The sequence below is a fragment of the Caretta caretta genome, chromosome 5, assembly GCF_965140235.1.
Source record: "Caretta caretta isolate rCarCar2 chromosome 5, rCarCar1.hap1, whole genome shotgun sequence".
NCBI lineage: Eukaryota > Metazoa > Chordata > Testudines > Cheloniidae > Caretta > Caretta caretta.
In genome coordinates, this window is record NC_134210.1 from 48,977,649 (window position 1) to 49,005,242 (window position 27,594).

General features: G+C 41.4%; 3 protein-coding genes across 10 annotated transcripts in view; 2 read left to right on the top strand and 1 right to left on the bottom strand.

Moving 5' to 3' along the window:
* FAM169A (family with sequence similarity 169 member A) overlaps positions 1-9,216 on the top strand; it is a 67,465-nt gene extending 58,249 nt beyond the window's left edge. For 3 of the 6 annotated variants that reach the window (XM_048851849.2, XM_048851848.2, XM_048851847.2), the window contains 3 exons: positions 1,755-1,923; positions 2,618-2,824; positions 4,777-9,216. In XM_048851849.2, coding sequence (XP_048707806.1) covers positions 1,755-1,923; positions 2,618-2,824; positions 4,777-5,331 — 931 coding nt within the window. In that variant the 3' untranslated portion in view covers positions 5,332-9,216. The remainder of the gene's footprint in view (positions 1-1,754; positions 1,924-2,617; positions 2,825-4,776) is intronic. The other 3 variants (XR_007356934.2, XM_048851845.2, XM_048851846.2) reach the window with 3 other exon arrangements.
* Positions 5,342-27,594, top strand: part of GFM2 (GTP dependent ribosome recycling factor mitochondrial 2) — a 47,717-nt gene continuing 25,464 nt past the window's right edge. Inside the window, exons 1-3 of one of the 3 annotated variants that reach the window (XM_075128535.1) lie at positions 5,342-5,361; positions 25,770-25,859; positions 26,492-26,579. In XM_075128535.1, coding sequence (XP_074984636.1) covers positions 25,797-25,859; positions 26,492-26,579 — 151 coding nt within the window. In that variant the 5' untranslated portion in view covers positions 5,342-5,361; positions 25,770-25,796. Of the gene's footprint in view, positions 5,362-19,261; positions 19,470-24,215; positions 24,313-25,769; positions 25,860-26,491; positions 26,580-27,594 lie in introns of those variants that run through there. The other 2 variants (XM_048851841.2, XM_048851840.2) reach the window with 2 other exon arrangements.
* NSA2 (NSA2 ribosome biogenesis factor) lies at positions 13,122-19,009 on the bottom strand. Its single transcript, XM_048851852.1, has 6 exons — positions 18,860-19,009; positions 16,815-17,002; positions 15,840-15,990; positions 15,017-15,196; positions 14,289-14,481; positions 13,122-13,431 (listed from the first exon to the last, which is right to left on the bottom strand). The coding sequence occupies exons 1-6, from the start codon at positions 18,860-18,862 to the stop codon at positions 13,364-13,366; spliced, it is 783 nt and encodes a 260-aa protein (XP_048707809.1). The 5' UTR covers positions 18,863-19,009; the 3' UTR covers positions 13,122-13,363.

Genomic DNA, 27,594 nt, shown 5'->3' on the forward strand with positions numbered 1-27,594 from the left:
TGTCAGAGCTGTGGTGTACCTACTCATGTGGTACATGCTATTTCCTATCCCATTAAAAAGCAAAATTGATATATCCTCCCTTCCCCTGCTTTAGTCTGATTTGCTGATTACCTTAAAAATAAAACTCTAGGGGGAAAAAGCAAGCTGCCAACTCTGAAGTGATCGCACCAAAGCAATGGTTTGTTTCTCCATATAAACTCAGCAGATTTTGGGAACCATAGGAACAACGCTGCAGTGCTTTAACATGGTTTGTGTAGTCGCAGCATAGTGCTGGGAGAGAGCTCTCCCAGCACTCTAAAAAAACCACCTCCATGAGGGGAATAGCTACCAGCGCTGGGAGCGCAGCTACTGGTGCTCAAAGCACTGTCTACACTGGCACTTTACAGCGCTGCAAGTTTCAGCGCTGTAAATTGCCAGTGTAGACAAGCCCTAAGTGGCTTCACATGTCCTGCACTATCAAGGGTCAGTGGCACAGCTAGGTGGAGCGAACAGGGGGAGCAGACATAAAAAAAGGTGCCACCTGCTTGTACTCACCGGGCGGCGCACCGGGTCCTCGGCAGCACTGAAGGCCCTTGCCACCGAAATGCCCCCGAGGACCCAGAATGCGTGAAGTCCCCCGCTGCCGAAGCGTCAGACCCGCCGGCGAAGACCCAGAGTGCCGCCGGGTGAGTAAAAATTAAAAAAGGCGCCAAAAAATTAAAAAAGCTCCACTTGTGCTCAGTGGGGGAGCAGTTGCTCCCCTCTCTAGCTACGCTACTGTCCAGGGTCTGCTTTTTACTTTCCTGATGAATAGCTAAATGGAACCAGAGATGATATGCTGCTATTATGCACTTGTAGACAATGTGCTGCTGTAAAATGGACAGTGTTTGGAATATATGAAATTTATTCTGTGATTTCTAACCACCTGTCCCACAGATTGGCAATCAGTGCTTCGAGACTTGTAGCCACAGATAATTGGCTAGTTGGATAGTTGGGAAGCTCATGACTGTTCTTGAAAATCAGGATATTAGGGCTTGTGGTAAAAATTTTGTGGCACCACTGCCATAATCTATCTTGAGAAACTGTGGTGTGTAGTTATAGAATGCTGGTGAAACAACTGTATACAAGTCAGCTGTGCACACTATCATTTCTTCATATATAAAACCTAAGTGCACTTAAAGATGAAAAAATTCCATCATCCCAAAAATAAAAAGTGAACATTTCTGAGACCTCATTACCTTTTGGCTACATCAAAGCTTTACTTTTCCAGCCAATCTGCATGCTGTCTGCTATCTTGAATTCTAATCCAGTTAGACATTTTGTAAACTATATGAAATTAATGATCATTTTAGCTCTATAAGGCTACTCAGACAATTAAGTCACATGAGACTGATACTGGTATACCTGGGTTGGGAGAAGCTGGGTCTCTTTTCACAGGGTCCAAATTTTTTTTTACAGTTAAGGGATTAACGTTTTATTACTTCAAAAGCTTGCAGCCCTCACGAAGGTATTCCTGATTTCTAGCTTTGAATTTAATGGATGCAAGATAGAGGCCTCTTTATGTATTGGTGCAGCAACAGTCTAGTTGAATAGCTGTCTAGTTAGGAGTTGTCCATTTTCAACATATAATTTTATTTATTTAGCTGGGTTCCACACTCCTATATGATGAATGTGTATTATACTAATTAACTTGCTGTAGGAGAAAGTTCTCATTATTAAATGGTGTCACTGAGATTATTAACCTAAAAAAAGAGTTGTTTTATTTTCTGTTGCAGGTTGGAACCTGTAGCACATACATCTGAAAGCTCAGAAGAGTTAGTAGAAGAAACTGAAGAAAATGTAGTTGAAAATGAAGAGGAAACAGTAGCTGAAAATGAGGACCAGTCAGTATTGGAAACACAAGAGTTATGTACATCACCACCTGAAAAACAAGATGAGAAAGAGGTAGGAGCTGAGTCTGGCTGAGGTTCCCTGTAAATAAGGCCCAGGTGGTGGTGATAGGCTTGAGGAGCTTTCCATCCACATCTGAGCAGGAAATTGCAACCTTTTGTGTCAAATGTGGTCTTTGCTACCATCTTGTGTGTGTTTGCTAACTCTATATGAAATTTATTGCAATGCACTTTATGTAGGACTACATCTTAAATCCATTTGGAAGATGAAGCTGGTACAGAATTAAGGTTAGGGAAATGTCCTCTATACTTACTGTGAACATTAGAGTCCACAAGAGCTTCTGTAACGTAAATCCCCAGCTAGCCTGTTAACTCTGGCAGCACAAAGTAGCTGGAGCAGAGGCCAGAATCTGGTCTAGTATCTCTGAAGAAAATTAGATGATCCTTAAGGAACCAATGGCTTGCTGTATATCAGAGACTCCTGTAAATTTTGAAAATGTGTGCTTTAATTTTTATGCTTGAAAAAAGCCAAAAAATAAAAAAAACATGATAAATATAACTGTTTGCACAACAGTTTTACTCTGTAACAGAAGTTATGAAATTAAAGCTAGAAGTAACATTTGCGTCTTGGTAGAACCTCACACCCTGCTGATCAATGTCTGTATGCAAAAGTTCTGCCTCTGAGATTTTTTACGCTGATGTTTTGAACAATGGCTGTGCCCTACCTTGACTTATGAATGTCACTTTAGGAAACTGAATCAGAGCCACTCAATGGTGAGCTAACAGAAAAGACTATCAAACCATCTCTCATGACTGAAGAGGAAACAGCTAGTGAAATACTAGATGGTGAATCAAAATTACAGTCTGACAATCCAGAAGAAGAATCTTTAACTCTGTTTGTTCCGTTAATCCTTGACTCTTCAGCAAAATCTTCTGAAGACACTGCATCAGATAAGGTGAGGGAAGTGCAACAAAATGATATTTTAGGTCTTTTTTCTGCAATGCATATATTACGTTTATTTATTTAATAGGTATAGGCCATGAATTACTTGCAAAAGCAGTTGTCAGAACACATAGCAAAATCCATAAATAAAATAAGACTGGTGTTTTAGTAATATGCAATAACAATAAATCTATGTTCATTAAAACTAAGGAAAACAATGCTCTGGTCCAATCTCCCTTAGTAATACTCAAATAGTCTCCAGTATCGTCAGGGAAAATAGCGATATTCAACAAGCCGTCCCTCTGTTGTGGCTAGTAATTTCTCTCAGTACTTAGATTTGATAAAATGAGTAGGGGAAAATAAAATATATTACACCATTAATTGCTGGTAAAGTATAAGAAACTTATTATTTATTTGCAAAAAGAAAAGGAGTACTTGTGGCACCTTAGAGACTAACCAATTTATTTGAGCATGCTCAAATAAATTGGTTAGTCTCTAAGGTGCCACAAGTACTCCTTTTCTTTTTGCGAATACAGACTAACACGGCTGTTACTCTGAAACCTGTCATTATTTATTTGTAATACCATAGCGCCTAAGAGCCCCAGTTCTGGGCCAGGACATCATTGTGCTAGGTCAGTGGTTTCCAAACTTTTTGGCATCAGGCCCCCTTTTTAATTTTCAAGAAACCCTCACACCCCCCACCTCTCCTTTACCCACATCCAACCCCCACCCTGCTCCTTGTCCCCTGACCACCTCCACCCGGGACCCCACAGCTCATCCAACCCCCTCCCCCCCCGCTCCCTGTCTCCTGACTGCCTCCCAGAACCTCCGCCCCATCCAACCGCTCCCTGTCCCCTGACTGCCCCCCATGGAACCTCCTGCCCCTTATCCAACCCCCCCCACCCCTTACCAGGCCGCTCAGAGCGGCAGGACTGGCTTATTGGAAAGCCTGGGAGGTGGGCAGGTGCAAGCTGCGCTCCCGGCATGGCTGTGGGGGAGGGTGGACAGGAGGGGAGGGGCTGGAGGCTAGCCTCCCCGGCCGGGAGCTCAAGGGCTGGGTAGCCTCGCGCCCCCCTTGGAATTTCTTCATGCCCCCCAGTTTGGGAACCAGTGTGCTAGGTGCTGTACAAACACAGAACAGAAAGATGGTCCCTGCCCCAAAGAGCTTTACAATCTATCTAAGACCAGAGATGATACAGACAGACAGGAGAACAAGGAAATGAGACAATATTGGTCACCATGATACAGTGGTCTCAGCACTGTAGCAACTGAACTGTTGTCAAGTTTTTTCTAGGCAAAAGAGTTTTAAGGAGGATAATGTAGTTTTGTGGATATGTACGAGGAGCTGCTCCCAAGAGTAGGGAGCAGCATGGGAGAAAGCACAAAGATGCTTGTTTGAAAATTGAACAGTGGGCGATGGTGGCTGGCATCATAGGGTGATCAGCGGTGGGAGTCAACCTTTTGATACTGAATGAGATATGATCGGTAGGGTGTGGATAGGTCTTGAAGGGCCTTGACAGCGAAGACAAGTAATTTATGTTTGATACAATAGAGAGGGAGATCCACATCCCAAGGAATTTACAATCTAAAGGCACAGTCAGTTATAGGCACCAAGCAGAATGCTAACTATTGGAACAAGTACAGACAAGCCAATGTCCATATGCTTACTCTGCACTGCTTTTGAAGTGTGCCCCATTGTGCATGAGTGATCCTCTGAATTTTTGTATTTCAAAGTTTTAGAAAACATCAGATAATGTCAAGGCCCTTAAGCCAGGAAGATGGCTTGTGTGAGGGGAAGGAGAGGATTGTTAATGGTCCACCCAATGCTGTAAATTGCTGGGTGCTTCAACTCCCACTGTGAGCTGAGGGTGTTCAGCACCTTGCAGGGGAAGGCCCAGAGTCTGTACCATCTCCAGAACATGTGAATTGTCCCCTTGATGGTTTTGACTCTTATTTTTTCCTCAGGTTATGAACACTACTGATTCAGAAATACTGACGGAGGAAAGTATATCTATGGAAAAAGAGGGCATTGAAGAGGAGCAACAAACAGCGCAAAGGAAGAAATCATCTGATGAAAGTACAGATACTGTAGCTTCAGTGCCAAAAGAAGAACCATCCGATAATGGCCTTTCAAACTCTGTGGTAACTGAAGCACTAGAAGAATCAGTTTCTGAAAATGTGTCGCCCAACGCATCTTCTTCCTTGGAGGAGCAAAGTGAGGAAGCAGGGCATGATTCACAAGAAACCCCTGTTGTCCTTGGTCAGAGTTCTTTGATAGTGGTTGAACTTGAGGATGTGTCGTTCCAGCAACATTCAGAAGGACAAAAGAACCAATCAGAAGAGCAGTATGAGGAGTCTTCTGAACAGATGGATCAATACACGCAGACAGCAGCAGAGAGAGTTGCTGACAGCAGCTCAGAAGAAACAGAAATTGAGGTACCAATAGTAGATCGGAGGAACTTACGAAGAAAGGCCAAAGGATACAAAGGACCACCCAAGAAGAAAGGAAAGCCAGCTTAACAATGAAGTCGCTTGTTAATCCAGCTATTTGTAAGTTATTATTTCATTTAAAATAGGGTATTATTAAATTGCATGGGACACAGGATACACATGTATTCAGAAGTTTGGGTTAGACTTCCCTTCGGGATTCACCACCTTTCCTCAACTTTTCTCGAATTTTTAACCACTATACAATGAGCTTCATCGGAGTATGGAAGTAAATGGCCAATCTCCCCCTTTATAAAGGATAAATGCTGAATAAATGGAACAGTTGTGTTAGCAAAGCAACAGAATTTACATTTAAGATTAGAATTGTTAGAAGAAAACACCATCTGTGAAATCCTAAACCCATTGACTTCAGTGAGGCCAGGATTTCACACCAGATGTTTATAAAATTGTGTTCTCCGCTTGAGAAAAAAGCAGGACAGCGGGGGGAAAGCCCACATAGACTACCAGAGAATAGAGTGGAGAAAAAGAATATATGGCATAAATATTGATCTCAAGATGAGGGGAGTATACACAAGAACTTACTCTTACAACTTAATGGTCCAAAATAACATGAACAGTACTATCTATTTTTTCTCTAGTATTGTTTTAGGTGAACTGATTTTCCACCCCTACTTCCAAATCCCATTTACTATTCATTTGAAAGAAAAACAGCTGAGTCCATGATCTGAAGCACTGTCAAAACAATATCTAGCATTGTACAATACAATAATGAAGCTTTTTTAGTGGAGCATTAATGATGCTTATATGGTAAGTTATACATTTATAATTTCAAAATTCAACATTAAGCATACTTTTATAGCATCTACTTTTACTTGTGTGTTGAGCCACCCATACGTTTACAGATCTGTTTGGACTGCCACCCCATGTACATGTGCTGATTTGGTTCTTTGTGTCACAGTGCAGAAAATAACTTAAAATAACCCTTCAGCTGGAAATGGGCTGAATAGGGAATGCTACCTGGTATCTTCCAAATACTTAGCTGGTACATTCAGCAGCCGGTAGATGTGATGTCTATCAGGTGCAAGACTTCTGTGGGCCCAAAAGTTCCAGGTATACCATGACATTTCATTAGTGTAAAGTAAACATTAATCGGAGTTGCAGCAAACATCCGTGTATGCCAAATTCTTGTCTTTGTCTAACTACCAGGAGATTGTTGCAGTTAGATGAAAGAGTGAAGTAGCCCTGACTCGGATATAATTTCTGGGATAACAGCTTTCCAGTTTGGTTACTTGGCTAGTAACACCCAAGCTTGCAGCATTCAGACAGACAGACAGAGTTGGCAGAAAAAAAACTAGACCATTCATCCATGTTTCTGAATAGTCCCTTTTACCCCATCTTCAGTGATACCTCTAACACATTTGACTCAAATTGCAATGTTATACATCAGTTTATATATTTTTAAATCGCCGTTTATTTCTGTCCAATAATGAAGCTCCTGCAATAATGGGTAAAAACTCAGGAATAAGAGTGAGCAGTGGTGCGTGCACAGAAAGGAAGAAATGTTACTATTTGTACTCTTACATATTTTATAAGATAGATGAGCAAAAGTTGGCACCTAAATGTCTCAAAATTGGAGGTACCTACTTATTTCTCTTTAGGGTTTATAAATAAAAGGTTCACTTGAATAACATCAATGATCTTTTAATTTTTATCCTCTATGAAACAAGTATAAGAATCTGCTTTGATTTTATGAATGTACAGTTTAACTTTTTAGATATTTTCTTATCTTATTTAGCTGGTGAAACACCCTTGTTCTTTTAAACTGTTTTCACTCACTTTACAATGAGGGTGCAGGTTTTTTAGAGGCTTGTATTGCATATGCTCTGGAATTGGGGTTCATAGAATCATTGAGTTATATTTGGAGTTCTTAAAATGTTGCAACTTTTCCTGTCAATGTACATTTGTTGTATATTAACACTGTGGATGAGAGGTATAAGCAGAACTTTTCTTGATTGCTTATAAATATTCAAGTGAACCTTCAGCCTTTCTAAAAACCAATTAAACATTTTCTATAAAGCACACAAGAAAAACCTGTTATGTATGCTGTGGCTTCTCTTTTAGTGCTAAGATTAGTTGTAAAAATAGACAGTTGGAAAACACTACATTTTGTTGTTGCAAGAATTGAACTCGTTAGGGACGGGGGTTGACCTAAAAATATGTTTTTTGTGTATAGTAAATTTTAAAAAGTGGAGGATATGAATGTTAGGCTGTTAGTTGCAAAGAGTTAAGCCTTGGGAAAGAGTAATAGACTCGTGTACTTCAGTAGATACTTACAAAAATATCTACTTTTAATTAAAACTCACTTTCATTTTCAATTGTGTTGAACAACAGCATTTTTCAGACCATGCACCCTGGCTTGCTGCATTTAAGGTCAGTTCACTTGTGTTTTTTTTTCCCCCCATATGGATAACTCAGAACTAACTTATGCTAACATATCCTGTTTCAGATATTTCCTGTTCATTGCACATTTACATTTGCATTCGCACAGTTAGCACCAATTATTATTTCAACAGTAAAACTCCACTTGACTTATGTGGCAGCAAGAGCAGAGTCTTAGGGGTTGAATCTGATTTCACTTAAACTGGTGTAAACTGAGTTACTCATTGATGTCCAAAGGAGTTACACTTGTGTAAAACTAGCAAAACTGAGATCAGAATCAGGCCCCTGATTATTAGGAGTATGGAGAACAGGTGCATAATTAAGAATTCTTACAGCCATTCTGCTGCTAATAGGGATATCCTACTACTACAGAAGGATTACACCAGTCATTTGAGCTAAATGTCATATTTGGTATCAGCTATCTGAACAATGAGCTGGTGAAATCAAGCTATTCACACAAAATAATTAATTTTCATTACAGTGTTGAAAGTCTAATTACAACATAGCATAATCTCAAATATACTTTCTGCTATGCTATTGCAAAGAGAACATCTCCATTTACAACTAAGCATGTCAATGAAAAGTTTAACTTTGGGAAATAAAATTACCCTTTTTTAGGCTTAACAGAAGTAAAATACTGTCTTGTTTCGGATTACCATTGAACGGTTAGAACTTTTTAAGGTCTTACCACACCAGCAATCCAAAATCAGAATAGTGTTTGATTTTTATACAATTTGTACTAAATGTTACTAAAACACGATGTGGAACAATATATGGACAACTAAAGCAAGCAGTATTATTCTTGAGCCTTATTTAGTCTAGGATCAGAGCTTAAAGAACACTAACTTTTGATCTCCGCCTCACCCTTAGATGATAAATGGCTTTGTATTTGAACCTGACATTTGTTCATGTCTTATTTGTATTGCTCACTAATTTTCATGAAGATTGCTCTGCTTCCCACAAATTTGTATTCTTTTCTTTGTAAAGGCCATGTTCATTTCATGCAGAAATATTGTTTACTGTTCTCATTCTGTTTCCCAGAACCCATCACATTAAACTTACAATTCATATCTTCTTTCAGAAATGGAATTTGAGTTTTAGCTTGATAAATGCTATGTTGCTTATTCTTTGCTGTCTCCCCCCCCCCCCCCCATCATAATATTTCCTGGACTTCAGTAATTAGATCTCATTTGCAATGACATCAACACCACTACCTAAGTTATACATACGCTAGCAATAAATAGTCCTAGTGTCAGCTTATGTGCTCCATTCTGATTAATGATACACCATTTTCAAACTTTATTTCCAAGGAGATACATTTTAAATTTATTTTCATAAATGTGGTGTTGAATGTTTTCTAAACATGTGGTACTATGTTTATAAATCTCTTATGGAAGATGTACTGCTATTCTGGATTACTGTGTTAAGTCTTGTTATAGTATTTTTAGTTTTTCCTTTGGTATTGTCTTAATGGCTTTTGAGATGTTTCAAAGTAGTAATTAAACTTATATTTTGTGACTTTTCTTTCTTGGTTTCAGTATTTGAGTCCCCTCTGCTAAACAGCAAACATTTTCAATCACTGTAGCTCACTAAGGTACAATGTATAGTTCTCCAAATGTCAGTATTTAACTATGTTAGTTTTAGTCCATAATTTAAATACTACTATGGAACTTTGCTTTAGGAATCTGAACTTTTCACCTAATGAAAAATACTGTTCAATAAACCCTAGGATTGCAGGCTTAAAATGTGAACTGCAAGACAAAACTGATTTTCCCCCCTCACTCCCCACTTTATAGCTTCATATGTCCACATTTAATTTTCTTATACATTAACAACTTCAGACTAAACTATTGGTGGTATAAGGTACAACTAATAATTTATCCAGTCAATGCAGTATATTTCAAACATATCTTAAACAGGTCTTAGAACCAGAGTTAGAGGTTCTTTAACCTTAAGTTTAAAATAGTAACAAAATACAAATTGCAACTACACAGATCCTACACAGATTGGAGGAACAAAAACGTAAGTTGAGAGAAGGTAGAGATCGCATATGTAGGTCCTTATCCTGCAACTGCATCCATGCAGGTGGACCTATGTGAACTCCCCCCAAGTGAGGCCCGCGTGGCTCCACAAGGTGCCATGAAGACACAATTGCGGGAGTAAGTCCTTATTGGCAACAGCTGTATTATGCAGCTAACAGTGGATTGTGTTTATAGCATGAATACAAGTTAAGTTAAAACACATATTTAAGATTGTGTTTTCATAAACAGAGACCACAATTAGACAATTAGAGGGACGTTTTCATCTATCACTTACTGTATGTGAAGATCTTAACAAATTCAACTGGCATTTCAGACACGAGACGTGGGAGGGGTTGGGGCCAGAGCCTATCATCACAAAAATGTCCCCCCACCTGCCAAGCAAATATCAATACACACTATATTTGCTTGTGAACCTCATTAAATTCAGATCAGTCATGTAACTTTTTTGTTTGTTCATTGTATAAATGTTTGTCTGAAAACTAGTTAACCAATTAGAAGACACAGTCTTGGGACATACATGGCTCTGACAAGACTTTCCTAAAACACACACAAATTCTGGCTTTAAAAAAAAATGCAGTTAAGCCAATCAGTGTGTGAACGTAACTTTAGACAGAAGCTTCTGTAGTTAAATTGGTACAAAAAATGCATTTAGCTTGATCCATTTAATGGCAGTTTCTTATGGACTTAAGTCCCAGTTCTGCGGACACTTAGCATTGTGCATATGCGTCACTTTCTGCATGTCAGCAGTCCCATTTGACTATGTCTGTAGAGTACCTTTTGATATATCTAGTACCATCAACTCCAAGCATTCAAATAAATGAGTCGGGTCCAGAAAAATCACACTGTCGAGTGTTTAGGCATCTTGGTCCAGAGCTTCAAAGGTTTTGACATCAATGGAAGTTCAGAGCCTAAATACCTTTGGGACTTTGGGTCCTTTTTTCTACAAAAAAAGGGGGGGCTGGAACTTTTTTTAAAACAAAAGCCGATTCTTATGTAATCACCTGACACAAGGGGACTGGGGCTTTAAGAAATAAAATATGGCATGAGCTTGCAACAGTGTGTTTAATACAAGGCCTGTTTAAGAGTGGGATTACAGACTGAAGTATGTGTGCAAATGTTTGCAGGTTTGGGGCCTTAATTTATATTCTACTTTTTACGTTGCCTTCAATTACAAAAATTCTGCCTTTACAACTATACCATTATGGAGCTAGAAATGTGATCATGCAGCATAAGGTACTGCTAGTGGTATACTTTCTACATGTACAAAATAACTTGTAATTGCAAATTATTTCCTTGTTTAGGACTACCTCTGGCTTCTTAAATCATCAGAATAAGATAGTTGATATGTATAATTGCTGAGGGCTTGAAACAAGTATAGATGGAGTAGCTAAAGACAAGTTAGCTTCTGAGCTGCCTGACCTTTAACATCTTTGATTGGATATTTATTGGTGGTGGTGATGGTTTCATGCACCGCTTTAAAGAATCTGGTTGTTTGTTTTTTCTAACTTCTGATAGAGTGGGTCATCCAACCCAAAAACTTGTATTCCCGAACAACTGACAGAAGATAAAAGCTGAAAGTAACTGCATGTTCAGCATATCAGATTGTTCATTCCAATCAAACTTAATAAGCACAAACTGTACAATCTGGGGAGATTGTAATAGAGGGAACTACTGAAGATGTATTTTTGGGAGAGGAGGGGGAACAAAGCTTTGACTAGATCATAGCCCCAGTATGAGAGGAGCCAGGAATCAGTATTTGTCTAGTCCAAAGGTCCCCAAACTGTGGGGCACATCCCCCTATGGGACAGGACAGGACCAGCCCCCACAAAGGGCAGGGAGGGAGCACAACCCTGAAAAGTTTGGGGGACTACTCGTCTAGTCTACCACCATCATTACACTTGTAACCAGTAGTAACTGCATCAACAAGCACTTCTGAAATGAGTATCTTTTTCCAAAATTCAAAATAAAGTTAAGGATCTAATTTAGCTTCACACTAGCAGTGTCCTCTAACAAATGAAGCTTGACTGGATGTTTTTGTAAGTCCCACTGTACTTATAGACTAAAATTATGTACCTCTTAAAATCAGGCCACGTACTCTGAATAACTCAAGTCTTTGTCACTTATTGAAAAAGTTCTGTTTCCAATTGTTAAAGCATATTTCAACAAGTACAAAAAAGTTATTTTTAAAAACTCACTGCATAACTTTCAGCTACTACTAATTGAGGTAGGAGTTTTTCTACAGCTTGTTGGTATGTTCATGATCTCTGACTAATATTACAGCAGAAGGAAAAATTCTTATTTTGAAGGCTTGATTGCTTTCTGAATAAATATTTAGAGTATAACCAAATGGCATTCAAACTAATTTGAATTTAGAATAACCCCTGAATTTACACATTCACTAAAGAACTTACATTAGTGCTTTAAAAAAACAAAAAAAAGTGAGTCATTGATTTAATTGTAGGTATTGTATTTTCCTTCACTTCTTAGATAATTCAGTAGATGGTATACACATCTAGCAGATACTGCCATCTATCAGGAAACAAGGCAGCAAAGAAATCTATGAATACAGACTCCTCAGTATTCACTACCTCCTTGCCTGGAAGCACAGAGCCATGCTCTCAGGCCCTACTTCCTCCTCTGATGCAGCTGAGATTTGGGGCGGGGGAATGATGATGAAGACAGTAGGTTCATACATAGGATAAAGATTGACACACCTCTGGCAATCCTTGCATCAAAAGTCTGAGTGATGGAAAAAACACTGTTCAAAGCACACACTTCTTAGATACTAATGCCTGCAAGTCAGAGCCTTTCCTCCTTCTAACCCCAGCAGGATACTTAGTGGCAAGTACTAAAATGTTGGTACTATTACTTGTGCTCAGATATCACTCTCTCTCCTTCCCTTCTCCCAGCTGCACTGCTTCCTCTAGGTTCTCTCCATTAGTTCACAGATGAACATGTGGAGTTTTAGGTACATATCTTCCCTCTTTATGGGGTTTTCCCACCAGCAAGTAAGCTGGAGATATGGCAGAACATGCCCTGTGTGCTGTGCAGTTTCTGACAATCAGCACTCTTTGCTGAAGCTGCTTGGCCCTTAACTGCATCATCATCATCTTGATCTTTCTTCTCTGTATCTGGGGTTTCCTCTTGTTTTCCATCCACCTTTAGGACCCCAACTTAACCTATGCACTGATGGGCAGTTTGCATGCATGACTCTGCCTTCTTGTTTCCCATTGTCAAGAACCTCAGTTGAATTTTCTTCCAGATTTAGCAATTCTAAAGTGATTCCTGCATCACAAATTGCAGAAGGAGAGCAACCATCACTTTCAATTAGTTACAGTAGAAAGTTTAGAAAAACATAACTTTGTCCCAACAAAAACAAAATTGGAAAGCTTATTGACTTTATTCTGGTAACATTCAATGGAACAAACAGTTTATATACCATTGGGCTTTAATTGTAAAATTTTCAGGAACTTGATTGTTTAAGTTCTTTGACCTTCCTCTCTTAGGTTCAAGTTTGACGCTTGGTTTGTGGGAAGCTAAAAGTCTTAAATTGCTTGCAAGCTTCTTGATTTACTCGCCTCAATTTTGCAAGAGTCCATGTGCAATATTTAGTAAGGCCCCGATCAAACAAGCAGGACTGCATTAATGCAGCCATCATTTTCTGGATTGTTGGTTACCTGTGCATATTTCCCTAAAGGAAAAAAAAAGAGAAAAGAACTTGGAATAAAGCATCATTTTCCAACAGCTTCTGGTTCTACAGAAAATAAAAACTTAACCCTGAAAGACAGTTTAATGTACATAAGAACGGCCATACTGGGTCAGACCAAAGGTCCATCTAGCCCCATATCCTGTCTTCTGACCGTGGCCAGTACCAGATGCTTCAGAGGGAATGAATAGAACCTGTATCATCAAGTGATCCATCCCTTGTAGCCTATTCCCAGCTTCTGGCAAACGGCTAGGGACACCATTGCTGCCCATCCTGGCTAATAGCCATTGATAAACCTATCCTCCATGAATTTATCTATTTCCTTTTTGAACCCTGTTATAATGTCTTGGCCTTCACAATATGTTTTGGCAAAGAGTTCCGCAGGTTGACTGTGTGTTGTGTGAAGAAATACTTCCTTGTGTTTGTTTTTTTACCTGCTGCCTATTAATTGCATTTGGTGACCCCTAATTCTTATGTTTTAAGAATAAATGTAAGTTTATTCACCTTTAAAAGTTCCCTCCACCAATCCCACCCTGTGTAGTCTAATGGACTCCCATTCCAAAACACTAATTGCAATATGAGAACTGCATTTTGATAATATTCTTAAAGAAAAATAGATTTCAATTTAGCAGAACTTTAAATCCCAAAACAGCTATATTCAAGTATTTTGGGTATTGTATTGTTGATTTTGGACCCTTAAATAATTTGACATTTGCAAGGTGAACTGAAAGCTTAAGACTAACATGCTTATAATATAACAAATCAGATTCAAATCTCTTTATTCTTTGTTAAAATTCTAGACTAGTTATGGAATACAGCTGATAATTTTGTTGGATACTTACCCCAGATAACTTTGCCCCCTTGTGTCACAAGGCCAAGCTCACTCACATTCACCTCAATGACGGTACCTTTGGTAATTACACCCAATGTTGTGTACAGAGGGGAAGAGGGATTCTTTTTTACACCAAGTATCGGTAGACAAAAAGTAGCTTTAAGTTCAGGATGTGTCACATGAGCCTTCTTGAAACGTAAGCCCTGTTATATAAATATAAAATTATAAAAGCCATTAGTAAAAAAAAAAATTGACCTCCAACTATCTAAATTGCTGTTTCCATAATTTCCTGTATTTTTAGGAATTACAGCAAGAAGTGATTGAAGTGATTTTTGGTATTTTTTAAAGAGTCTCCTGTCAGTTGTAAGATGTCAGATTTGTTCAACCCTGATAACCCAGATTTGTTCAACCTTGGTGAGCCCCAAGCAGCGGGGCTCTAGCTGTCAGCCACACCCACATCCTCACTCTCTCTCTCGCTGTCAGCCCTGGCAGTGGGGATCAGGCTTCTGTAAATTCTTGTTTAGTGCCAGCAATCTGTCCATGACTTTTACTAAAAATAATAAAATCTTAACCTTAATTATCACCAAAGTATATTTCCTCACTGGAAATTTGTTAGAAACTAAGGTGCCACAAGTCCTCCTTTTCTTTTCACTGGGGAGAGTCACTGTTGACAAATACTATGTACTGACTCAATGCTATAAATATACGTTAAACTATATTTGTATACAAGTAACTTACCATTGGTCGAATAAATCGTTCATATTTAGGAGGTTTTCGAGTAAAGCCATCCCCAACAAAGCAGACTTTGGTAACCATCCTCTTCCAGGCCTTCTTCTTTCTCTTTCCCGTACGAATCACCTTTAAAACTTCTGTTTCTCCTTGTGCACGGACTTTTGGCACAGGAACTTCCCATTTCCCCTACAATGGAGGGCCGGTAGCATTATTATAGTGTTGGTGAATGGAAGGGAAGAGATATCAAAGAATAAAACACAGTTTTACTAAAGAGTAATTATAGTTCTTCCTTTTTATATGATTTACAGTGTAGCAACTCAAAATATTATTGTAATAAAGACATGTATAAAAAGAGCCACTGACCATCATTCTGACAAACTGGGACAATTAGCATAGGGAACACACTATTGTCTCAAACATCTGAATTCTTTGTATCTATTAGATGATACATTTTTAGTTGCTGTTCTTTTTCTGGCAATATTTTTTAAATGCAGGAAACATTACTGATTGTTCTTCCTCCTCATATTCTATTGAAGTCAATGGTGATTTAACACTGTTGCTAAATGTCATGAAAGTTAAGTTACTGTATATGATTGTTAGCTATTTTTCTGACTCAATAGCTCTGCCATTCAGAGTTTTTGCAGGAACCAATATACTAAGTTTATATTTACTGCAAAAAAAAAAAGTGCTTAACAAGGTGCTAATCAAACCTGCAGAACTATTCAGACTCTGCCTCCAGATTGCAAGTGAAGTCAGCATGAATACTGCGAATGGTCATTAAATAAACCGTAGTAATAGCAATTATCTGAATTTTTCTATTGTTACTTACAGCTTTTTCTTTTCGTTTCTGTTTGATCATGTTGGACAGAACTTTAGCCCGGGACTGGCCCTCTCTATCCAGCAAGTATGCTGGTACAGCTCCTTCTGGGGTTTTCTCATCATTCTTTTGCTTGGTGTTTCTCTTTTCGTGCATCTTAATGCTAAAAGGAAAAACAACAAGTATTCAGAAAAACATCCTCAGGGTGTACAAAAAAAAATCTAATGTAGAAGCTTGACAACATGAGCCACTATCACATTGACCCGTCATCTTAAGCCTTATGTATGCTCAGAGGCTCTCTTTAAAGATAAGTTATTTCCAACAGCAGCATATGACCAAAACTATCTATGCACAAAATGTTGTCAAGTGCACAAGCTAAATAAGAATATTTTTCTTCTAATTAATTCAGTTATAATAAATTGTGGGTGTTATCTGCAACAATATAGGGTAAAAGTTTCAAACAGAAGTGTGATTTTAATTTGACAGTGTTAAGATTAGTATGGTAATTTATCTTAAGATCCAAATAATATGGTATAAACCACTGTGCTTTTTCTGTTAACAGTTTACAAGAAGGGCAACAGAGAAACATCTGAATGAATACAAAAGTCATGGAAAGCCCTTTAAACACATTACCTTGTATTGTTCCATTAAGCCCCACCCCTCGATCAGTTTTAGATCTAGAAGCAGTTCTAGATCTAGAAGCAGTTCTAGTATTTAATGTTCATCCCTGACAATGCTAGATGCTAAGTCCACTGCTAACATCTAATAGTAGGAACAATTTTGATAGGGGAGAGCAAGAAGGAGAAATATTTTAATTATGACACAATAATTTGTTCCTGCAAGTCAGATGCATTTTTCAAATTTTAGTGCGCAATTCAAACAGGCCTCAATGGACAGTTTAATAATTCATAACTATATCAATGTCTAGTCACAACCTTAAACTACCATGAGAGTGTAACAGTGTCAAGGAAAAAAATGGATACGCACGTCTTTTTCATTTGTATCTTCTCAGCATGGCGCTGCTTATGGTAGAGTTTGGCCTTCAACCCAATCAATTTCTTGGCCTTCTTTGACCGTTCGTGAGCCTCACGGCCCTCCTTCTTCCTCTTCTTCTCATGGTAATCCAAGCGATAACCATATCGCTTGCGGTGTAACTCTATGTAATCATTCTGTGGCTGTACAGGCAAGGAGATATTTTGTTTAGAAGTTAGTAAAGTGTGGTGAGGCTTTTTGCACAATATACTCAATCTCCTCTTATCTGCATAGTGGAATACTTCTTGGAGATAGCTGGTTCCAAAACTGATGGATGCATCACACGTGACATGGTCAATTAATAATGGACTAATAACAGTACTATGCTGTTACGACAGTCAATGTATAAGCAAAAATTACTTTAGTTTTTCAGATTTGTGATACTAAACAGGTGGGGTTCCTGCACTGTTCAGGACAGAATGCACACACTGGATCTAGAGTCCACACATACCTCATTCCTGAGGTCATCTTAGTGTTAACTCAAACAAAAACAGAGCTAATCCTCAGTCTGAAGCTTGGCTATTCCCAGAGTTTCCCTGCAGGACTGCCTCTTCCAGAGAGATAAAGCAGCTATTGCCAGGTTTACTTGACCACACACTTCCTGGGTGATCAGTCTCTCTCTTTGCCTTAGTTCCCATTATGAAAAGTGGGTATAATAATCTTTCCCTACCTGATATAGGTGCTGTGAGGATAAACATATTTAAGGTTGTGAGGCACTCACATTATGGTAGTGGAGGCCATATATATAATTGATGACAAAGATAGATGTGTCAATCCCTCATATCCTGTTTGCAATTAATGAGCTGTATCTGCTCCCATGGTTCATGCTCCCAACTTCAGGATAACTCAAAAGAGAAGTCCTGTATCCCTATACAGGGTCCTGGGAGCCTGCCCAAATTAATGCAGACCTATTATATTGTATTCCTCCAACAGCTCTTTTCCAGTGCTCTAGTTTAGCCACACAGGAATGTAATGGTGGCTTGTGTGAAAGTGATAAGCACTGAAGTTACAGTTTACATTGCCCAATGTTTAATCTACACAATTAACTGGGTCGCTAACATCACATGATCAGACCATCTCCTGCATGTTACAAAACAGATATAAAATATTCTCTTCTTCCATCCTAGCTTGGAGGAGCAACAGCTGGATTAGTTTCCTGGGTTTCGTTTCTAGGAGTGTGATCAGTGCGATGCGTGTCTGGCTGAGCTCCCCTTCACCTGTCCTTCACAGAGACTGAGCTGCGGGGTAGGGGGTATAGCACACTACCGAGCTGTCAGGCTGATGCTTTGTCTATGTGCACAGGGAGGCACCAGCGGAAATGCCGCAGCGGGGGCTAGAGATTGAGGCCATTTGCCCCAGGGCACGGTTCTGTGAACTGTGGGGCGCCCCACCGCGGGGGGGGGGGGTGAGGAAAAGAGGGGAGCGCGTCCAGACGCGTGTCCGCTGAGGCAGGGCAGCAATAGGGAGAGTCTCTAGGGGGGCACCGGGAAGCCCAGGCCCGGCAGCAGCCTGCTGCTCTCCTGGACGCTGACCCGCGGCTTTAGCCGTATCATTCACCGTGGCCCGGCGGGCCTGCTGTGGTCATAGAGACGCGTATTTTAAACCCTAATGGGGAGCCCGGGGTGGGGGACGGACGGACCCCGGTCTATGCAGCACTGCCACGGGCTCCTCCCGCCGCGACCCACCCGCTCCCCGCTCGGTGAGCCGCTCTCTGCCCCGCAGGGCCCGGGACGGGGGCTGCTTCGTGACTCGCCGGAGCCAGGCCAGCCTATCTCCGAGGAAGAGGCGCCCGGGACGTGACGCTCCAAAGGGGGCGCAGGGCCCCGCTGCTCTCGGGTCAGACCGGGACTCTGCAGCCGCTGAGGACAAAGGGGCTCCGGCTACGCCTGGCCCAAGGCCCGCTCCAGGCACAGACCACCCCCCCCTTCTCTCGGCGGAGACACTCTTCACCCCTCCCAGCGCCCCCTGCTTCTCAAACAGCCTCCTCCTCCTCCTCTCACCATGGCGGCCTAGCTCGTGCGGCTGTTAGCAGCCCGCGCTCAAGTTTCAGCGGCCGGCGACCCTCTCTAGCCACCGCACGACGAGAAGGAAAGGGTTGGTGCGTCCGGGAAACGCCGCCGGGTAGAACCGCTTCCGGCACTGGCACTTTCGTTCCGCCTGTAGCAAGCGGCACACGCCCCTTTTGGCCAAGGCCCTTCCCTTCCACCCGCCTCGAGGCGTTGAAAAAAGCGTGAATCATAACCCGGCATCTGCATCGCCAGCAGGGCCTGCTGGGACCTCCCTGCGGGGCCCGGAACCCGGGGAGAGTCGGAGGGGCTGGCCGGGAGGGAGAGAAAGGACACCGAGCCGCGGTGCGTTCTGGGAAGGCGTGTTTTCATTGCAGGCTTTGTCGGGGCTCGGGAGGCGGTGCCGGCGCGGCCGAGCAGGGCGGAAGCGGAAGGAAGCTGCTGGGGGCGCAGGGTGACGGGTCAAATCTTTCCGGGAGGTCGCCACCCGTCTCCGCACGGGGACACCGGGCAGCCGCGGGCGAGGCCCCCTTCTCCGCACCCCTCGTAGGCCGGGCCGGAGTGAGCGAGGAGGCTCTGGGAGCTGGTGTCCTGGCTGCGGCCGGTGAGTGTTGCCGGGCAGCGGCGCCTGGGACCGGGAGCGAGTTGCCGAGCCGCTGCGCTGGAGAGGCTGGGCTCGTCGGGCGCAGCCCCCTGTCCCGGCTCCCTGCTGGTGTGGGTCATTGACGGAGTTTTCCGTGCGGCTCATCGCGGCATCTCCCAGGCTCTGTCCCAGCTCCTCGAGAGGCCGGGCGGGATCCCTGATAGATGGGATCTGAGGGGCAGGGAGGCAAAGTGGCTTGCCTAAGGGGTCTGTGGACTTTAACCCTGACGCCCAGTCTAGTGCCTTAACCACACCACCAGCCTGCCTTTCTGCTGCCGTTGGGGTTGGTGATGCTTGGGGAGTTGTTTGTTTCTCGTCTCACGTTTTCCTGAGAAGCCATTATTAATAACAGGTCATTAATATTTATAACTGTACCCAGTGTTGTCATTACCGAGACAACACATGGTTAAAAGAGAAACTTAACGTAAAAAGAAAATGTATATGGAAATCTTTAGGCCAGGGGTGGGCAAACTTTTTGGCCTGAGGGCCACATCAGGATTGTGAAACTGTATGGAGGGCCGGGTAGGGAAGGCTGTGCCTCCCCAAACAGCCTGACCCAGCCCCCTGTATACCCCCTCCTGCTTCCTGCCCCTGGCCGCCCCCCTCAGAACCTGCAACCCATCCAACCCCCCCTGCTCCTTGACCCCTGACCCTCCCCCACAGGATGCCCCCAACACTAACTGCCCCTGGGACCCCACCCACATCCAACCTTCCCTTGCTTCCTGTCCCCTGACTGCTCCGACCCCCATCCACACCCCCGCCACCTGACAGGCCCCCTGGGACTCCCACATCTATCCAACCCCCCCTGTTCCCAGTCCTCTGACCGCTCCCCCCGCCGAACCTGTGCCCTATCCAACCGCCTCATGACTGCCACCCAGGATTTCTTACCCGTTATCCAACCCCTCCCCGCCCCCTTACCATGCTGCTCAGAGCAGCAGGAGCAACCGCCCTGCCAGAGCCAGTCAGACTGCTGCAGCAGGAGCAGGGACAGTGGGGAGGGGCCGGGGTCTAGCCTCCCTGGTTGGGAGCTCAGGGGCCGGGCAGGACGGTCCTGTGGGCCGGATGTGGCCTGCGGGCTGTAGTTTGCCCACCTCTGCTTTAGGCTGATGATTTGTGATAGAGCGCAAGGGTGCTAGACTGGATTATGGCTCCATTGTGATGTTTGCACTACAAACCTTTCTGTGAAAATCTTATAGTCTGCCTGATGCAGGATTGTGATCTGCATGGATGGACTGCTACACCTGCACAGATTGCAATGCATGATTAAGGCCTAAATAAACATGACTTACCAGGAGGACATGGAGAGGAGGGGAAGTAACAGTAATGAGAAAAATAAGGTTATGTAGATTTGCTGTGTGTTCAATTTCAAGTGTTAATTCAAACTTTTTTATGTTAATCAGACAATGTTGGAATTACTCATGATATTTGACATTGTTAATATTAATCAGGGAGACCACTAGACACCAATTCAACCAAAAATTCATTTATTAAGTCCAAAGGCCAAATGATATTTTGTATAATTGCACTAAACATGCCTAATAGCCTAAAAATAAGTAGTCGTTACACCCCGTACAGTAACAAAGTTACCATAGGCATGTGATCAGTGTATGTACAAATAGGATAGACTTTGGGAAAACTGTCTTGTCATAGAATCATAGAATATCAGGGTTGGAAGGGACCCCTGAAGGTCATCTAGTCCAACCCCCTGCTCGAAGCAGGACCAATTCCCAGTTAAATCATCCCAGCCAGGGCTTTGTCAAGCCTGACCTTAAAAGGAAGGAGATTCTACCACCTCCCTAGGTAACGCATTCCAGTGTTTCACCACCCTCTTAGTGAAAAAGTTTTTCCTAATATCCAATCTAAACCTCCCCCACTGCAACTTGAGACCATTACTCCTCGTTCTGTCATCTGCTACCATTGAGAACAGTCTAGAGCCATCCTCTTTGGAACCCCCTTTCAGGTAGTTGAAAGCAGCTATCAAATCCCCCCTCATTCTTCTCTTCCGCAGGCTAAACAATCCCAGCTCCCTCAGCCTCTTCTCATAAGTCATGTGTTCCAGACCCCTAATCATTTTTGTTGCCCTTCGCTGGACTCTCTCCAATTTATCCACATCCTTCTTGTAGTGTGGGGCCCAAAACTGGACACAATACTCCAGATGAGGCCTCACCAATGTCGAATAGAGGGGAACGATCACGTCCCTCAATCTGCTCGCTATGCCCCTACTTATACATCCCAAAATGCCATTGGCCTTCTTGGCAACAAGGGCACACTGCTGACTCATATCCAGCTTCTCGTCCACTGTCACCCCTAGGTCCTTTTCCGCAGAACTGCTGCCTAGCCATTCGGTCCCTAGTCTGTAGCGGTGCATTGGGTTCTTCCATCCTAAGTGCAGGACCCTGCACTTGTCCTTATTGAACCTCATCAGATTTCTTTTGGCCCAATCCTCCAATTTGTCTAGGTCCTTCTGTATCCTATCCCTCCCCTCCAGCGTATCTACCACTCCTCCCAGTTTAGTATCATCCGCAAATTTGCTGAGAGTGCAATCCACACCATCCTCCAGATCATTTATGAAGATATTGAACAAAACCGGCCCCAGGACCGACCCTTGGGGCACTCCACTTGATACCGGCTGCCAACTAGACATGGAGCCATTGATCACTACCCGTTGAGCCCGACAATCTAGCCAGCTTTCTACCCACCTTATAGTGCATTCATCCAGCCCATACTTCCTTAACTTGCTGACAAGAATACTGTCCTGATATGTCCTGATATGCTCCAGTCTGACAAAGAACCTTCAGGTTCATGGCTTTGTTTTATACCCTTCAGCTAACTTGCTAGTTTTAGCAAAAACCCAGTTTGAAGCAGTTTATCCTTGCTGCCTTCCTTTTTTATCTCCTCCCCCATCCTTGCTTACCAGCAGAACAGGGGGAAGGTTTGTGCTCGTTTCTTTTAAGACCGTTTTTCTTTGTCTTGTTACTGCAGCTCTTTATTTTATTCATTACTTTTTGGACCATGCATCCTTCCCACATTGCAAATAATAAGTAATACTACTTATTATTCTTACAGCCTTATTTTATTTGCTATTTGGGGCCTTTTCCTTATTAGCCACAAACTGTAAAGCAAATATATTATTTTCTTCACCAAACTTAAGCTCACTTTAATTTTTTTAAATTTTTAATAACCCTACAGACCGAAAACAAAAATACAGTGTGATGATCAAAAAGTCTATCTAGCGTGTGTGTGGCCACAGCACATCTTAAGCATTTGGACAAGATAAAAAAACCTGACACTTTGCACAACGCATAATCCCAGGAATACTGTAGGTATTAGTCCTGGGAGGTCTTATAGACCTAACAGCTGTAGTAATGATACTTGGATCCCAAGAGAGATTGTATTTGTATAAAATTTGTATACCAGTTTGTCCAACCTAGAGGAAGAGAGAAGTTAATGTTTTCCATTCTTTCTGCCCCTACCTCTCCCGAGCAAACTGCAGGATTTTGAGTATGGGCAGTTGGTGTTTTGCAGGGGAAGATTCTTCCTTGGCTCCAACCAGTCTCTAGTTGTCATGTGAAGGAGATAATGCGGGTCATGAGACATGACTTCTTTTCATTTCTCTGGTTGAGCTCCCAAATACAGCTTAAGATCAGCAAAAGCCTGTGTTTTTTGGGCTCTGCTCTTTTTTAGAATTGTTTCCTTGCTGACTGACGTTCAAGAGCTTGTCTTCTGGGATCTTGAGTCACTGAGTATTCCCTTGAGTCTGATTGCTATGTAATGGATTTGATGCTGTTGAAAACCTGAACTGGTATTATGCTGTTGCTACCAAACCATATTTCCGCCTCGGAATTAGAGGCATACTGTACAACTTCTGGAACTTAGCCCTGAGGTCCAGGAGTTTCAGCAACCATTTGGGCCTGAATATGGCCCATGCTTTTAAACTGAGTAGTTTATGGTTACAAAGTAAGTACTGGCATATTTTTTGTCTTAGAAATGCAGTACAGACCCGTTTACGCGCAGATATCAGGAGTCAAGCCATCACGACCGCTTGTTAATGGACCGCGGATTAAGAGGGCCATGCTGAAAAAAGTGTCTATGATTCACTAAGAAAAAAATGCCGTTATTTTCTGCTCTTTCTGGTTCGTATTTTTTTTCTTTCTTATGAAGTCTGTCATTTGCCGCAGATGAATCATATTTTCCGCATTTTGCTCCTCCATAAATCTTACAACAGTTTCTACAGCACTAAGGGCTTCTGTGGGCGAAATTTTGACCTTTTCAGTGACATCCTCACCATCAATTTCGTGGTCCAACTGAGCCTCGCAGCCCATTAATATTTCTTCCTCAGACAGAAATTCTGAAGTCGGGCAATCTTCATCCATCTCCAGCCACTCGGCAATGATTTCTGGCAACGTATCCAAACTAAAATCTTTTATCATTTGAAAGAGAAGTTTACCTTTATCCTCTTTTGTCTGTGTGCGTGTTTGTAGGAATCTTCTTCCGAAAATCCTTCAAAGTCTGGCTCTGAATCAGTGCCACTGCTGGAGTTTTCTGAGTCTGAGCCGTCTTTGACAGAAAAGGCATCACCGCGAGCCTTCATCCAGCAGTTTTCAATGGACTTTTGTTTTACTCCGTCCCAAGATTGTTTTAACTAAATAAATAATTTCCTTCATGTTTAACTGTTTCAGGAATTCGGAAATGCCTGAAGATGTGCATGACACGATCGCCAAAATCAGCTCCCGTTGATAATTGTTTTTAAAATTCTGAATAATGCCCTGGTCTAAAGGTTGAATTTTTGATGTTGTGTTGAATGGTAGGTATAACACTCAAATTTTTCCATCGCTTGATAACAATGATTCGGCTGGGGGATGGGCTGGACAATTGTCAAGTAGTAAAAGTGCTTTGGCTTCGAGTTTCTTCGACCGCAGATACTTACGAACAGCTGGAACAAAGCTGTTGTGGAACCAGTCATCGAAAATGTCTCGTCATCCAAGCATTTTTGCTATTTTTGAAATATTACTGGCAGTTTGGCTCTATTGAGGTTGTTAAAGCAGCGAGGGTTATGAAACTGGCCAACGAGAAGAGGGGCAAGCTTATGGCTGCCTGTCTTATTACTACAAAAAAGAAGAGTCACACGATCTTTTATCTTTTTAAATCCAGCTGTTTTCTGTGTCTCATAATTAAAGGCTAAAGTCTTATCAGGTAGCAGTTTTGCAAATAAAGCTGTTTCATCACAATTATAAAGTTGTTTTTCGTGGTATTCTTCATTTTGTAAAATAGATTTCAATTCAGCAGGAAACGCGTTCTCGGCCGATTCATCTGCTGATCAGTTTTCTCCAGACATCGATACCTGCGCTATGCCATGACGCTTTTTAAAATGACTTATAAACCCCTTGCTGGCTTGGAATGATTCATCCCCCATTAAATTTCCAAATTTTGTCGCTTGGGCTTGAAGAATTGGCCCACTTAGTGGCATTCCTTTCAGGCTTTCCTGAGCAAGCCACATGCGCATGGCCTTGTCTATTGTGGGTTTTGCTGAATAGCGCACACGTTTTCGCTTAAGCCCCGTGGCAGAATCGATAGTTTGTACAAAGCCATTCAGTTTAGATTAGTTTTTTAGCCATCCTCTGAGAGTAGATTCGGCAGTCCCAATATCTTTTGAAACTTTGGCCTCTGTTTCTCTGCTGTTGACTCGATCTATTGCAGCTAGCTTTTCTTCTACAGTATAGGAACGCTGATGCTTGCCCTCTGCCATAATATTAGGCATACGGTTAAAATTTTCTAATATAGTGTATATATTACTATAGAACTACTATATATTATATCTCTCTCTAGTGTGACAATGACTAAGCATGCGTGATACGTCTTTACCAATATCGGTAAAGACGTACAACACGTTTCTGCTCTGCACTTCTTGCTGATTTCTGTGTCAGTGAGTTAGTGAGCAAATCTGTAGCGTTACATAGCAAGTTCCTGTACCGCGTGTTAACGAGCCTCGCGTGTTAAATAGGTAGCAGTGGGAGGCATGGTGCTACCGCACGTTAAGCAGATTCGTGTGTAAATGGGTCTGTACTGTATACTTTATATTGTATGTAGATGTACATGTACAGTTTTAACATCTGTTGGCATTACTCTATTTTTGATAAAAATATGGTCCAATACAGTTCCCATTTAGGCCAGTGAGAGTTTTCCCGGTGACTTGAATGGAAACTGTTCAGATACTTAATTTGGATCATGATCTTTTTACACAGTATTTGCTTATATTGGCAGGGTGCAGCTGTAGACAATAGTGTAATAATGTTGAGAGTTCCAAGGAAATTTTCACTGAATGTCCTGAAAGCATCAAGTTTGTGCAATGAGGTAAGCTTTTCTCAGATTTTTATTTGCCAATGAGCATTTGCTAAATATTTTCTTTTAAGCAAAATGGGATACCTAGGCCAATCTGAATAAATATAAATATTTTAATGTCTGGAATGAAGCTTAATATTCATTTTGTTTCAAATATCAAAAAAAGTTTTTATTTTATAGTTTGTGGGGAAGCTCAGAAATAGGTAAATGGGTTTTCATGTGTATATCTTTACCTCAATAAAGTGGCAGTTTCTGTAAATGTTTTTTGGTTTATACTTGTGATTCCAGTGAGGTCCAGTATACGATTTTGCCTCACTCCTTGTATGTGTTTAAATACTCTTGATACTGACAGTTTATATTTATTTCAGTATAGTCTTTGACTTGCACTTTCATTAGGCTTTACAAATTCTGTTGGGTATGGATTTGTTTTTGGTCTTTGACTCTAGCAAGTAATGCTAAGATGCCTGCAAGAGTCCAAAATATTATTCAGGATAGCTCACACAAAAGTATGATCAAATTATTTACACATCTGTTGCTGCAGATATCATTAATATTCGTTTTAGGAAAAGGCAGTGCAAGAAGTTACCATAGTTTCCAAAAAGTATTTCTACAAAGTAACTATTTTTAATTTTTTTTCTTTAAAGTGTACGTACTGCAAGTGGGCAAGAACGATGGTTGTAAAAAGACTAAAATCACAAGAATGTCATCAAAGAAATTACAGCTTTCCATCAGGTAATACTTTAAATTATTTTTTAATTTTTCTTAACTTGCCTTTCACTTATCTGTAGTAGAAAGAAAATGGGGGGAAAAAATCCTAAAATATACTTTCTTATAATCTTATGATTTTATAACCATTGTGTATAACATTTAGTATATCAAGCAGGAAAAGAGCAGTGTAGAGAAGAGGCTTAAGGACAGAGCAGAGAGGCATTGCATAGCAGAGGGCATAAGAGGAAAATATAAATCCTTTAGCAAAAATGAAAAAGAATCAGACCATGAGGTAAGTGTTCTTGAGACCTGGCCTTTTGGCTTGAAGTGCTCAGTAAAGATAGAATGGCTAGTAATATCAAAATCTGCCTCGAGCATGTAGCATGTGAAGGGAGAGAGAGGGATTCCTGCTCAGATAGAGATGTTTTGAACTTCCTGATGGACAGTTTCGTTATTGAATCTTTGTTAAAAGGGGACTGGTGGGAAAATTTCTGTGAAAACAAAAAAATTAATTTAAATTTGTTGTTAAATGGGGAGGACATATCTAGTGGGGTCCAATACTATTCAATATTTTCATTGAGGACTTGGGTAATGGAGTAGAGAGTATGCTTATAAAATTTGCAGGTGACACCGAGCTGGAAGGGGTTAGAAGCATTTTGGAGTCGAGGATTAGAATTCAAAATGACCTTGACAAATTGGAGTATTGGTCTGAACAGGATGAAATTCAGTAAAGACAAGTGCAAGGTACTACTCTTAGGAAGGAAAAATCAAATTTACAACTACAAAATGGGGAATAACTGGCTAGGCAGTAGTATTGCTGCAAAGGATCTGGGGATTATAGTGGATCTCAGACGGAATATAAGCCAACAGCATGATGTAGTTGCGAAAAAAGAAATGCGTCGTGGGACGTATTAATGGGTGTCATATGTAAGACAAAATAGATAATTGTCTTGCTCTACTCAGCAGTGGTGAGATCTCAGGTTTCATTTATAGACTATGAATTTAAATTTTGACCATTGCTTTTTTTTTTCTGCAATAG

What these genes read in the sequence shown, in the direction of transcription:
- NSA2 (XM_048851852.1), bottom strand. An exon ending in AAGATACAAATGAAAAAGAC is followed by an intron (nt 15,991 to 16,814) that starts GTGCGTATCCAT and finishes TTTTCCTTTTAG; the next exon opens with CATTAAGATGCACGAAAAGA. An exon ending in AGAAACGAAAAGAAAAAGCT is followed by an intron (nt 15,197 to 15,839) that starts GTAAGTAACAAT and finishes CCTCCATTGTAG; the next exon opens with GGGAAATGGGAAGTTCCTGT.